Source organism: Bactrocera dorsalis, chromosome 1, assembly GCF_023373825.1.
Source record: "Bactrocera dorsalis isolate Fly_Bdor chromosome 1, ASM2337382v1, whole genome shotgun sequence".
In the NCBI taxonomy this organism is placed as follows: domain Eukaryota; kingdom Metazoa; phylum Arthropoda; class Insecta; order Diptera; family Tephritidae; genus Bactrocera; species Bactrocera dorsalis.
Genome location: NC_064303.1, coordinates 43,981,927 through 43,997,426, shown reverse-complemented (window position 1 = coordinate 43,997,426; position 15,500 = coordinate 43,981,927). Strand labels below are relative to the sequence as shown.

General features: G+C 37.1%; 1 protein-coding gene across 12 annotated transcripts in view; it reads left to right on the top strand.

Moving 5' to 3' along the window:
- Positions 1-15,500, top strand: part of LOC105228281 (uncharacterized) — a 253,501-nt gene that overhangs the window by 220,733 nt on the left and 17,268 nt on the right. For all 12 annotated transcript variants that reach the window (XR_007421177.1, XR_007421176.1, XM_049446038.1 and 9 more), the window contains one exon: positions 10,828-10,979. Coding sequence is in view for 10 of the 12 variants with exons in the window: in XM_049446038.1 (XP_049301995.1) it covers positions 10,828-10,979 (152 nt within the window). In the remaining 2 variants the exon portion in view is untranslated. The remainder of the gene's footprint in view (positions 1-10,827; positions 10,980-15,500) is intronic.

The following is a 15,500-nucleotide window of genomic DNA, read 5'->3' as shown; positions in this document are numbered from 1 at the left end:
TGCTGGCGTGTAACCAGTTGTCTCGTGCTTCGCTGAACGATACGCCAGTAGGAACATCTGGATGCATTTGTCCCAATTCCGTTGATCTTTATCAACGATTTTCCGCAGATGTTCTTCGAGCGTTCGGTTGAATCTCTCCACCATTCCATCTGATTGTGGATGTAACGCTGTTGTCCGTGTCTTCTGGATGCCCAATAATGTACAGACTTCTTGGAAAATGGAAGATTCGAAATTCCTGCCTTGATCTGAGTGTAATTCGACGGGCACTCCGAACCTTGTTATCCAATTTTCTACAAACGCTTCGGCTACTGTCTTCGCTTCTTGGTTTGGTAAGGCATATACTTCTGGCCATTTACTGAAATAGTCCATGACAACAAGTAAATATTTGTTTCCGGCCGTACTGGTTGGGAACGGACCTGCAACATCCATTGCGACTCGTTCAAATGGTGATCCCACGTTGTACTGTTGTAGCCTACCGCGACTTTTGGCTTTAGGACCTTTAGCTGCCATGCACTCTACGCAATTACTTATCCATTCTGCTATGGAATCTCGACAACCGATCCAGTAGAACCGTTGTTTAATCTTCTCTATAGTTTTTGTAATTCCAAGGTGCCCTCCACTAGGTCCATTGTGATATTCTTTCAATACTTTCGGGATCATGGACTTCGGTACTATGATCAGCAGACGAGACTGTTTGCCATCTTCGCTTTCCCAGGTACGATGAAGGTATCCATTAACGAGGTTTATGCTGTTCCATTGGGCCCAATATGCTTTTGCAGTTGGACTCTCGCTACTTATTTGTTCCTTTGGTGGTCGTACCCCATTTTCTTTGGCCATTACCAGCTTTGCAAGATCAGGGTCCTCCAGCTGATTGATTCTGATGCGGTGAGGAGTCCAATCATCTTCAGGTTCTATATTCAGTAATCGCACGTCGATTATACCTTCTTTTCCTTCTGATTTGGAGCAATGTTTACATTCCGGTGGACAAGGGCGACGTGATAATGCATCCGCATTTTTGTGGTGAATCCCCTTTCGATGTTCCGTTTCGAAGTCGTAATTCTGTGGTTGTTTCCGTTTTGATGGGTTTACTTTTATATTGCAATTTCGGGCAAAGTGACCCGCTTTTCCATAGTTGAAACATCTTCCTGTTGTATTTACTCGCGGTGCAGCAATTGTCTTGAGAGTCTTCAATATTTCTTCCATCAGCGCCGGTTGTTCCATTTCAACCCTTTGTACTTTGTGTGTAGGTTTACTTAGTAGGGAAGCTGTTTCCTGTGTGAGGGCGTGCGAAACCGTTTCAGCAAACGTTCTTTTTAGCAATGCATATGTGGCGCGTTTGGTGTCCACATCACGAATTCCATTTATGAAACATTGAATTTTTACCCTCTCAATGTAATCCACAGGTGCATCTGCATTTGCCAAATGAGCCAGTCGTTCAATTTCAGTTGCGAACTCTTGCAATGACTCGTTCATCTTCTGAACCCTATTTTGCAGTTCGATCTGGTATATTTGTTTCCGGTGCTCACTACCATATCGTCTTTCTATCGCACTCATCAATGCCTCATAGTTGTCCCGTGCACAGTCTGGAATAGTCTGAAGGATTTCTGCCGTAGGTCCTTTCAATGATACAAACAAGGACGCCACTTTGTCCGCTGCATTCCAGTTATTGGCCATTGCTGTCTTTTCAAACTGAAGTTTGAAAATTTGAAATGGAATACTTCCATCGAATGTGGGTGCCTTCAATCTTTGATTATTTTTTGATGGTGCAGGGCCATGTAGTTGCAGTTCTCGCACACGATTACTTAATTGAAGAACTTCTGATTTCAAATTTTCTTCGTCATTTTTTAAAGTGCTTAATTCATCTTCAAATTTTGAAAATTTCTCTTGCACTTGTGTATTATTTTCTGTAATCTGTTGTGCCAAACGCTTTTCTAACTGCGTATTATTTTCAGTCATTTGTTGTGTAAGGCAAGACTTTACCTGTGATGTATTTTCTGCTATTTGCTGTGCCAGACGATTTTCTGTTAGCACTGCATTCTCGGCTATTTACTGTGCCAGACGATTTTCTGTTTGCACTGCCTTTTCTGCATTTTCAGCTATTTGCTGTGCCAGACGATTTCCTGTTTGCACTGCATTTTCTGTATTTTCAGCTATTTTCTGTATAGCCACTAACAGCATGTTCATGTCCACACTCGATGATGTTCATTGTTCTTCTACTTTTTCTTCTACCTTTGTAGAAGTTTCTGGCCCATCAAATTCGAACTCGTCCTCGTTAATTCCATCCGCTTCCATTGCTTCACGTAATCGTGCCTGCAGATCCGCCTTTTGCCCGCTTAACGGCAATTTACGCTCCTCCAGTTCCTTTTTCAAATGCTGAATTCTCAATTCTCCGAATTTAACCATCTTGAATTTGGATTATTTGACAATCCCACTTCTGACACCAATTGTTACGTATTTACTCCTTGCTAGTTTTACTTTACTAGGTGCGAATCTCTGGATTGACAAATAAAACCAAAAGCCGTTTAATTCACTTCAACAAAATCTCTTTATTTTACAACTCGTCTACACTATATCAGTTTACTCTTAGCACTGGTTGATTACGTGGGCGCTGCCACGGCTTATATAGCCACGCACTTCTCGCTGATGCCGACGTGTCCTTCTAGAATATTGCGTCTGGAAATTACCAGAACATAATGCTATACGGCGCCAAACGCAGCCACCGCTTAGACAAGCAAACAGCCGTGGCGCCAGACTCAGCAATTGTTTAAGTAGACAAGCAGACAGTGCGGCGCCAGATGTCTATTGTTTCGACAAGCAGACAGCCGCAGCGCCAGATGTCTACAACAAGACAAATGCTATTCCATATACCTACAGCTATTGTTCATAATAAGGGATGCATATAGGAATACAAATACAACTTAATACTACTTTTGGAACAATATTATATTTGTATATTATATATTCACACAATCCCCTGGTTGAGAAAAAAATGTTAACAACGGAAAATCAAAATTGTTTATTGCGTATAGACATGGAAATGCAAAACGCGATTCTATGCTCGTTTGATTCCCTCATAGTGGCATAATTTATCTAAGGAAATATATCAAATTATTTTTCAACTATTACTGTTTTAATCCCTAATGAATCAGTAAAAAATAAAAAATTATAAAAATTTATAAGAAGATTAGAAATCGCAAGGCACAAATATTCCTCCATAAGTCACCAATATTCACTGTTTAATCATGCTAACAAAGCTGTAATTATAGAGATTATTTTCTGTTAAAATCAACACAAAGTTACTATTTCATGAGGTCAATTTCATTGTTGTGAGGTAAATTCCCCGGTTTAAATTTTACAAATGTTCGCTGTCGAACCGGCTCCTTCTCATTTTTTTATGTTCTCTGATCTAAAGCTCTATGAAGGTCACATCAATATTATCATAGTCTATGTCGATGCTCTGTTTATAGTCTGTTCCGATCATAAACAAATGCAACAAATAAATAAGGATATTTCGAAGGAAGTTAAAATAGTTGACAAGGTAGCAGTAAAATATTTTTTGAGCATGGAAATCGATATACAAGGTGCGTTCCAAAGTAAACAGGACTTATAAAAAAACGGAACAAATGGTTTTTTCAATTTATTTTATACAAGATAGTCTTCTTCTGCTTCAATACAGCTTTTCGCACGTTCCTAAAGCATGTCGAACGAGTTTTTTAGCTCGTTGGCCGGTATGGCCACCAGTATGCCGGTGCAAGCCTTTTGAATGGCCTCTACGACTTTTTGGTCAAATAATCGGTTAATGATGTCCTTCGAATATTGAATTCTGAGAAATTTTTGGTCGTCAGTCAATTTGTGTGGGGCAAACCGTGCACACACCTTTCGTAAGCCCAAATGTTCGGTCAAAATGCGATAAATCGATGTTTTGGAGATGTTCAATTCCATTTTAATGATGACTTTTGCTAAATTCAATCACAGTTTCGATGAAATTTTCGGTGATCACGGATTTTGATTGGCCCACATGTTGATCGTCATTTATGTTATTTAATGTTGACACTTTGTTTGAAGCTCATTTTCGCACCGATAACACAAACATACTGACACTTAAAACGCAATAACTTCACTTTCAATCAATGAAATGTCACTGGACAATCGATAAAGATAGCAGATTCTAACGCATCACTCGACATATAAATGGCGCCGCCAGGGGGCTCTAGATTCAAAAAGTCTTGTTTAATTTGGAATGGACCTTGTATATACAGAAGTTGTTAAGCTATTCGTATGGAAAACTGTCGACCGATCACTACTTCACTAGATGCGGGACATCAAGTAACTTGTAATGATATACCTATTATTACATGTACATGGCGAGACATTTGGCACTCAGTGTGTAACCTTGCGTAAGGAAACAACGATCCACATTCAGGACATGTTGCGCAGTTATGAGAATATTGTGTCATGTGTAGAAGTTCGCGCAGGTGAGGAAAGTTCTCTTTCACTTGGGAGTGGCCAAAAACGATTACTTTACATATGGCTCAAGCAGCTCACGACTTCCAGTCTTTGACCAAGTATCCTGTGGGTATCCTTTGATGCCGAGCTAAACTGAGAAGGCGAAACATCCCCTTTACAGGGTTGGGATTAGATACCCTTTTGATGACGAATAAGGCAAAAGGAATAAGAATTTTCTTCTCCACTTGCACTCCTGCTCTCTGAGAGCATTTGTCAACAACTCTTTATAACAGAACTGTGGGGCAGAATTTCAAACTCCTTACGTACAGCTGCAACCGAAACCATTGGTTTTCGGAATGCGCAAAAAAACAGCTGGTATGATGAGTAGTGCCGCGTCGCAGCGTAGAGAAAACAGACTGTCTACCTAGCAACGTTACGATCGAGCACACTATGTGGGGAATGGGACAGATACCGAGAGTAGAAGAGGGAAGCGAGATGCTTTTGCAGACAGAAATAAGAGAGGCCGAAATGATATAGTGACTGATGTCCAGAGCAAAATTATGAAACGAACACTTCTCCAGCCTGCTGAATGGCAGTGAAAGCATAACGCCAGAAGAAGGCGAACTCGATTCCCCAATCGATGACGATGGAGCAGATGTTCCACTGCTCGACCATGAAGAAGTTCGAATAGCAATTACTCGTCTGAAGAACAACAAAGCGGCAAGGGCCGATGGATTGCCGGCCGAGCTATTCAAACACGGCGGTGAAGAAATTATAGCTTCTATGTTAAATCTGACCGGACGAAAGCATACCCGACGATTGGAATTTAAATGTGCTGTGCCCAATCCACAAAAAGGGAAACCCCACAACCTCCTAAACATCGCATATAAGGTTCTATCGAGCGTATTGTGTGAAAGATTAAAGCCCACCGTCAATAAACTGACTGGACCTTATCAGTGTGGCTTTAGACCTGAAAATTAAAAACCGACCAGATATTCACCATGCGCCAAATCTTGGAAAAGACCCGTGAAAAGAGAATCGAGACACACCACCTCTTCGTCGATGTCAACGCTGCTTTTGAGAACACGAAAAAGAGCTCCCTTTATGCCGCGATATCTGAATTTGATATCCCCGCAAAACTAATACGACTGTGTAAATTGACGTGGGGCAACACCAAAAGCTCCATCAGGATCGAGAAGGACCTCTCCGAGCCATTTCATACCAAACGAGGTTTCACACAAGGCGGCTCCCCCTTGTGTGACTTCTTCAACCTACTTCTGGAGAAAATAATTCGAGCTGTAGAATTAAACAGAGAAGGTACCATCTTCAACAAGAGTGTACAACTGCTGGCGTATGCTGATGATATTGATATCATTAGTCTTACAACCGCGCCGTTAGTTCTGCTTTCTCCAGAATGAAAAAGGCAGCAAAGCAAAAGAGTCTGGCAATGAACGAGGGCAAGACGAAATATCTCCTGTCATCAAACAAACAGTCGTCGCACTCGCGACTAGGCTTTCACGTCACTGTTGACTGTCATAACTTTGAAGTTGTAGATAATTTCGTCTATCTTGGAACCAGTATTAACAGCAACAACAATGTCAGTCTCGAAATCCAACACAGAATAACTCTAGCCAACAGGTACTACTTCGGAAATTGAGAAGTGAAGTTCTCTCTTGATGAACAAAAGCCAAACTCTATAAGTCACTCATAATTCCCGTCCTGCTATATGGTGCAGAGGCTTGGACGATGACAACATCTGATGAGTCAATGTTAAGAGTTTTCGAGAGAAAAGTTCTGCGAGAGATTTATTATCCTTTACGCGTTGGTCACGGCGAATATCACATTCGATGCAACGATGGCCTGTATGAGATATACGGCGACATTGACATAGTTCAGCGTAGGATTTGCTATTGATTCATCCTGGAAGTATTGTTCGCTGTTACAGGATTTATACGTATGTATATCCATTGCCATTTGTTTCTGAAATTTTCCCAGGCATTTCGTGATGGAAGTCCTACTTTCTGTGGACTTTTTTTTGATTTATTCCTTTCGGAATAAAATCTGGCTTTTTGGATAGCAAATTAATTTACCACCCCTGTTTAGTTAATTTTTGCCAAAAGTAAAAATTAGTCAAAAGAACATATTTTTATTTTTTACTCTTAAGACTAACTTATTACATGGTTCTTACATGTCTAGGTTTGTTTACATACATAGTATATCGTTTGTTTAGTTTGATTGGTTTAAAGATAAGGTATTCAAACTCAAGGTTGTTTTGATGCATTCTGTTTACTGAAAAGGGTGTATTGATGTTTGTTACTATTATAAGGAATACGTTCCTTAACTTGCGCTGTTGTTAACTCGGCCATAATCGCGTAAGCGGTGTCTACACCAGTAAAGAAGAAGATTTGGTCGCTGCAGTTGCAGTAGAGATCTGCTAACTTAAGGTGCGAAACCTTTTTCCAATTCTTGCTATTTGTGTGATAGCTCGGAAGCATGCTTGCTAATTGGGGTAAGACAATCAGCGGTGTTGTGGAATCTGATAGTTGTCGGAATCAGAATTGAAACCGATCAAAAAAAGCAGTAGGTGTCATGAATTCAGACATTATTCGTTTGATATTCGAAACAGAATTTGTTTCGGGTTTGGGTGTCACGGAAACCAATTTATCGGTTTTGCTGTTAGAAACAAATCAAGAAGATAGTCGCACACAGATTTGAAATGTTAGTTAAGAAATCAAGTTATTTTATTGTTACGAATTGATGTATCTTTATTTCTATACGACAAAACATAAGTATAAAACACGAAAAGTCTTAATTATTGACTTTTGGAAAAAATGCGGATATTTAAGGGAGGAACCTGCTTTTTTTTGGGATGGAAGGAAATAGTTGATTAAAGCGAAATGTCTAGGGCTTATAGTTATATATTTTAACATCACCCGAAAATATTTTGAATACGAAATCTTTGATATTCTGTCTTAGGGAAGAAATTACCCGATGCATCTCGTAGGTGCATTTGTCGGACGGCGGGCAGTATGCAGGACACAATTTCTAAGGGAAACAAAAAATTTAAAAATATTCATATTTATAAAACACGTATGTTCAAGTTAAACTAGGAAAATTTCAAAAAAGTCTAAAAATCTAAAATTTTTAAAAATTTGAAAAAAAATTGGTGTTTGACTAAAAAAATGTTACTTTATGTTGTTTAAACATATGTTCAAATTTAACTTTTCTTAGTATATTTCAGTTTAAATAGAAGATAATTTAATGTCAACGATAATAAACTTTGTCCAAATTTCATACGAGGTTTAGTTTTTTTATGCTGCTCGCCAATTAAGAAAAATCGTAAAACTGAAAAACCGAGAAATCGCGCGTCAAAGTTTTCGCTAGCTTCGACAATATTTCGAGTTCCCAGTTCCCATCTATAACTTTGGGGTAATATTCTCAGATAATTTTTAAAGAAATTTAAGCAAAGAACAATTCAATTTTTTAAAGCTTCTAAAGCCGGCTCCCCCCTTAAAGAGGATTTACAAAACGTAATAAACGTAATTTAATACCCAAATTCGTCTTTATTCATTCGATAAATGTTATCTCTTAAAATCTTCCTTTAATGCGGAACTTATTAAAAACTTTAATATAATATTCCAATAGTATTCCAAATGTATTCATTTGCAAGTTTTGTCACATTAGTAAACCGCTGGTTCGAATATTGGTTTTGCGTATGTTCGAAAAGACGAAAATCCAATCAGATTCTGGGACACCATTTAAAATCAGAATTGGTTTGCAATTCTGTCTTGGATTCCACAACACCTCTGAATAACTTCTGCTTGAATGCGCTTATTCGCTTGGGGGGAAATTGGTGGGTAATGAAGCAGATTTTATTGGAGTTTTGAACTACTCTTCCGCACATTCCCATATGAATCAAAGAAGCAGCCGACTGTAGCCCTGAGCAGCAAAAGAGCAGTTTATGTGAAAGAGCTATTAACAGGAATGAAATTTCGGTGTCCAAAGGTGATAGTAGTGAATGCCGATTACTTGAGTCCGATGCATCTCGTAAAAGATTCCGTTTATCATTCGAAGAGTAAGACGATATTGATTTATAATACTGTTGGACTCCTAATACGAGGGCTGCTATATATATTTCTGGCCTAATAATGAAAATAGGAATATTTATCAACGAAAATGTTTTTTTTTTTCGTTGGATTTGGCTCGTCTTGGAAGACCCACACGGTCGATTGCTGTTTTGTTTCGGGCTCATACGCATTGATCCATGATTCGTCACCTGTGACGATCTTATAAACGTCTTTTGAAGCACCGCGATCGTATTTTTTCAGCATTTCTTTACACCAATCCACACGAGCCTTTTTTGAGCGATTGTCAAATTGTGTGAGATCCAACGAGAACAAACCTTTTTTACGGCCAGGTGTTCATGCAATATCAAATGTATGCTGGTGGGAGAAATGCGTAGGCATGCATCTATCTGAAGGTATGTTACATGACGGTCTTGCATTATCAGTTCACGTACAGCATCGATGTTTTCTGGCACAACGGCTGTTTTTTGACGACCTTCACGGAATTCGTCTTTGAGCGAACGTCGGCCACGATTGAATTCGTTGTAACAGTTTTTCACAGTGCTATAGGATGGTGCTTCATAGCCATACAAAGATTTTAGTTCATCGATGCACTCTTGTCATGATAATCCACGTCAAAAGTTGTGAAAAATGATCGCACGAAAATGTTCACGAGTTAATTCCATTTTTTGGCATTTGAATTTTTTAATTCCCTGTAAATAAAACAATTCACGATTAAATGACAAAACGTTCTGAGTGATGTTATGCTAAAAAATGTCAAACTTTCCAATGGAAATGTCAGATTGCACCTGGCAACACTTAGTGTTGCCTAGTCCAGAAATATATATAGCAGCCTATGTATTACTGACACGTCAACTAAGGATTTAAACAAGAATAGTCATGACAAGTTTACTAAGATATTAGGTTTGATTTAAAAAATTATTTAATTTTTTGACTTGTAAGAATATGCTCGTTGAGGAGACTTGTTGAAATACATGCCTGTATACATTGCACATATTCATGCAACACTCTTTTTGTACTTCACACATTTTTCACTTCGTTTGCTTTTTAACTGCTTTCTTGTACATACATTATACTAAATTAAATATAATAAAATTGTTCCACTCCCTTTAGATTGCTAAAGTAAGTCACTGGAAAATATAAGTTGTTTTCCAATGGTTACAGCAAAAATTTTATATTTCGAAAGTTCGTTGTAATGGAGGACCACCGTATATATATATATACATATTGGACTTATTGCATTATAGCTTGGCTATAAAGACAATCTTTTCCATAGCATTGCAATTTAAGCATGTTGAAAACACATTTTTCATTTCATTCGTTTATTTTTTTCAACATAGCTTCTTTCAAGGTTGATACACTGATTATAGCGCCACTCCAACTTTCGATACCATTTTTTTAAATTCAAAATATATTGTTGTAGTATAATTTTTCTTTTGCTTCAAAATAGGGTTTAGTTTCGGCGATCATCCCTTCTTTCGACAAAAATTTCTTCCCAGCAAGCATTTTTTTGAGATCTGAGAATAGGAAATAGTCGCTGGGGGATAAATCTGAAGAATACGGCCGATGTGAAAGCAATTCGAAGCCCAATTAAATGATTTTTGCCATTGTTTTCACAAAAATGGGTAAACCATGCATTCTTTTTTTCAAATGCGTTCGTTTTTTAGTGATTTCACTCTTCAAAATGTCCAATAATGCTATGTAATAGTCGCTGTTGTTTTTTGATGTTTTCGATGGTAACAACCTCTTTTGGATGTCCACTACGTTCACCGTTTTCGATGCTCATTTACTAATCTTTGATTTTCCCTGTGGCAGTATCCACAAAATATACATAAAGTCAAGTTTTTGCTTCAACTGTTTTTTCGCTTTTTTTCAAAGTTGCTTCAATCAAAATCATATAAGTATGTAATTCACAAACTAATTTTCCGACAGCTATAAAATATATACACGCGCCTTTTGAAGGTTAAGTCTAATTAAAAATCATGGATTTAATTCTATGTATCAGGCTGGGGACTTTTCAATAGTGCAAATTAATTAATTCAAATTTCACACGATAAAAGCGTCATTGAGTTCAAGTTACTTTCTGATGCATACATTAACATATATGTACAATGTCTAAAAAAGACGGATTTGATATCTGTGATTAATAGGTATATTAATATGTATTTTTTTTCTCTCGTAAAACATTAAGTAAACGTAATTAATTATTGATTTGCCTCAATGTACAATTTGGCCTTAATATAAGGTTATTTAGTAACTAGTGTTAATATATATTATAATTTAAATTATATTGCAGTTATTTGGAACCCATGGATAGATCAAGCAAGGGAAATGAGTGATTTTGGGGATGATGAATTTCCCAATATGCTATGCGTGGAGTCGGGTCATGTATCATCGCCGATTATTTTACTACCAGGTACAGCATTTGAGGCCAGCCAAATACTACAGGTTTGTTTTGCATATGTATTTTTAAACATATATAGTAAAATGTCGACATACTTATCTGTATACCAAGTTTACCTTAGAGGATTTGTCCGGGAAGTAATAAGACTTAGTCGATTTAAAAAAATGTATTGAACCAATCGTTACAATTCTTTAAAAACTTTCAAAATAGGCTCCTTTTGCGCCGATGCAGCGCTGCCAACGCGATTTTCAAGCATTTAATGTGACGCCTTAATGCCTAATGTGACGCCTGAATGCATTTTCTGAGATAGCCTTGAGAGCCAAGGTGCAAGCTGCTTGGATCCCCTCTGTCGTTTAAAACTCTTGCCTTTCACCGGCCTTTTCAGGCAAGGAAACAAAAATATATTCAAAATATGACGGTCACTTTCTCACATGTTCAAATTTTCTTGGCACACTTCTACTCGCCGCAATTTCTTGTCGTCAGTGAGCACTTTTGGGACCATCTTCGCGCACACCTTCCGTTCCGTCACAAACCATAGATTTTCATAAATTTAACATTTGTGCAATTAAACGAATACTTAGTCGACGGTTTGAGTTCACAACTTGCGCAAGAGTCACCTGTGTTCCAGCACGATCTTCATCAGCGACCTCTTCCCGGTCCTCCAAAAAAACCTAGTGCCACCGAAACATACTGCTAGATCATATCAAACGTCCCTGTCGCAGATTTACCGAGTTTCACACAGAATTTAATCGCGTACCCCTGCTCTAACGAGCACTGCATTTTCGGCTTGCACCATTCACAGAAACACGTCGCGCGAAAATGTTTGTCGTAACTCTCCAGTTAATCGGAAACAACTGACCAGCCGCTCTTTCGATAGCTAGAAACGCCCTTTACCGAATCCAGTCAGTACGCGCAAGATCCGAAGTACAGTCGCGGCGGAAGCATATCAGTTCTTTTACTTTCCAGGAACCCTGTATTCACTAAATGTATAAACCTTATCAAAAGGTATTTAAATATTGAAAGTGTAAATTAGGTGGCTAGTTATTTTAGCCACGGTTAACTATTCAAATAAAATTAAATTTTTGTAATAAATACCTCCGTAATCTATTTTATGATTGTTGCTATTTGGTGTTGTTTAAAATTTTTATCAAAATTCCTAATTGAATAAGCTTTGATTTTTTATAAAAAATCGAATACTATTATCTAAGCAGCTCCTATTATCTCTTCTGCGTCATGGGTTATGTAAATGTTAGGGTTCTGTTAGATATTGAATATTTTCCTCTACCAGCTTAAAATGCTGTGTTCACATAACGGTTGTATGTATCTTTTAACACTAATCAAGATAGATATAGAGTTATATATCAGGATGATGACACGGGTTGTAAACCGGATGACTGTGTGTCCGTGAGTAAAAATTGAGATATCTTAATGAAACTTGGAATCCGCATTCCTTGGTGAAAAAGTAAGGATGAGTCCGTAGATAGGTGTAATCGGATCACTGCCACGCCCACAAAACGCCATTAACCGAAAACGTATAAAGTACCATACTGTGGGGAAAAAAATTTTTAAAAGTGGACATGGCCCTTATACGTACTGTTGTAAACTGCTAAAAGCGCGATAAATCAATAACTAAATACGGCAGACACATTACATTTTGGTAACATATGTATGTAACAGTGCAAGAAAGGCCTTAATTGGGCATCCCCGCCTACTTCCCATATAATATAAATTTTAAATTCTCTTAGAATTTTTCATGAACATTTGCACTAATTTGCATTTGAGGTATGTTCCCTTATGCCTAAGAATTGCGTAAATCGAACCAAAACTGTTTAACTAGGTACTGAATATGTGGACCCTGTGTTTATAGTTGACTTTTTACCGAAAATATCGGTTAATGTGTGAAATATATATGTAATTGAAATTCAAAGAAAATACTTTCCTTATATTAGTATATCTGTAAGCTACAAATGGGTTTCATCGGGTCAATACTTCCCTTAGCATATCCCTAATATAAAATCGAGCATCCAAGTGACTTTATACCGCATAAATCGGCCAATATGTGAGTTATCTTAACAAAATTGAAAGAGCGTGGTTTTGTTATAATGGCGCGTATATGTGCTTAGAGTGAAAACTCTCCCCAGCCCCCATATAATTAACAAGCCGAATGTACCTGAAAATACTTACTTGGCTTTAATCCTTGCATGAAATGTTACACCCGAACTTAGCCCTTCCTAACTTGTTTATAATACATTTGCCATATTTTCTAAATTTATATTCTAAAAATGTTGATAAATTTATAAGATGTTATAAGATATACTTATTGGTAGCACATTCTCTATACAATCTGATGGTCCAAATTGTCTAATAAAAGTAATGATCGCAACTTCCAAAAAGTAGTATTGTCAGGCAAATTTAATTTTAAGCATTAGACCACTTACGGAAAACCACTGGATCATTAATTCCAGTTGTGATGAACGTACCTAGATATCCAATACAGAACAATAGTAACTAAATAAAATCAGGGCAATTCCTTTAGTCATTGTATTGAATACTCTAAAAGACTTTCAAATGAAAACTAAACTTCGACTCGAAATTTTTAATTGCATGACATAATATTCTAGAATATCTTATGGACATTCTAAGCACCTCAAATCGGGAAACTGGTTTATATTGCATTAATTCCATTTTAAAATAATATCCAGCATTAATTTAAAGACCATTAAAATAAAACAAGTAAGGACGGGCTAAGTTCGGGTGCAACCGAACATTTTATACTCTTGCAACTTGCAAGAATCAAAGCCAAGGAAATACTTTAAGGTGTAAAACCAATCAATTAGAGTAAGTACTGATATTAGTTGCGAGTATATAGGAGTTAACCCGAGTTTTTGTTCTATTTTATTTATTTTAGGCACAAAGATACTCTGTTATGAATAAAACATGCTCTGATATTTTCATTGGGAAACTCACATTTTGCCCGATATAAGTATGCAATACAAAGTCACACCGAAGTTCGAAAATCTTTATATTAAGTATTGGGGGTAAAGGAAAGTATTGGTCCGATTCAACCCATTTTTGACATAGAAACATACCATTATAAGAGAAGGATTATCTCTTACTTTCAGTTATATGTACACTGCTGGTCAATAGGTTAGACGCACGTTTAATTGCATTACAATTGTTTAAATATTTATTATTTTAATGATGATTGAAAAAAAGTTGAAATGCAAAAACATGGATAAATTAATGATAATATAAATATAGTATTCAAATATTTATTCACGTTTAACAAAATTGTGTTTTTCAAACATTTTCTTAAAGTAACTCAAAAAAAGGTGCCTTTTTCTTGGTCATTAGAATAGACGCATATACGCTTTTAAATTTTTTATAAGAAAATAAATTTTTTTTTAACTTAAATTTTTAGTTCCTATAACTATTTGGTTTATTAGAAATAAAGAAATAATAATTTCAGTAATGAGTACTTCCTCCTTTGTTGGTAATAACTTCATATATCCGGTCATTCATAGAATGATACAGAGAATCTATGTAGCTCAAGGAAATTTCCCTCCAAGCATCTCTCTGCAGTTAATGTTTCCTTATCTCCGTATTGCTTTCCTCCTTCGCATACCTTCCGTGTTAGCCAGCCCCAAACATTTTCAATTATGTTCAGATCTGGAGAATATGGTGGCCAGGTCATGACATTAACGTTTTGACTCGAAATAAACGACTTTACTACCCGGGCGTTATGAATGGGAGCATTGTCTTGTTGAAAAATCCAAGGAATTGGTCCAAAGAGATCTCTTAATTGTAGAAATACGGACTCCAATAATGTTTTGAAGCGAGCGCCGTTCATCTTCTGATCGATAAAAACCAAGTCAATCGTTCCATAAAACGTGATGGCACCCCACACCATGACACCACCTTCTCGGCTATGGTGGCGACTTAAATATAACTCATCTTTCCGCAAATCATGATAATAGTATTGAAAGCCATCAGGGCCATCTAAATTAAAACGTTTTTCATCAGTAAAGACCACTGAACGCCAATCATTAAGTCGCGTGCCAGATTGAACAGTCCATGTCATGTATTCTTTCGCGAATCGAAGACGTTTTTCTTTGCGTAGTTCATTCAGAGGTGGTTTTTTCTTGATTTTTAAACGCTTTAGGTGTTTTGCATTTCTAATTGTACGCTGAACAGTTGAAAGGCTTGCTTTTACTCCGGCTAGTTCCTTAATCTTAGCTGCAGACTTAGTCGAATTTGAAGCAATTCTAACAATTTTGCGTACTGATTGTTCAGACAGCGCTTTCTGTTTTCCTTTAAAGTTTTTTCCATATTCTTCTGGATCCTTTTAATATCTATCAACGGTTCTGGAGCTGCGTTTTTATCTGTTTGGCGATGTTTCGATTGGATAGCCCTTGGGAGTGAAAAAAGTCTACTTTTTCACGTTCCAATAAGCTCAGAATAGTAGCTTTTCCCATTATTACTTTAAATATAGCTCGAAAACAATTTATTTGCTTATTTTTAGTACTTTCTTAATAACAAAAAGTGCACTTGTTTACGCAAGACAA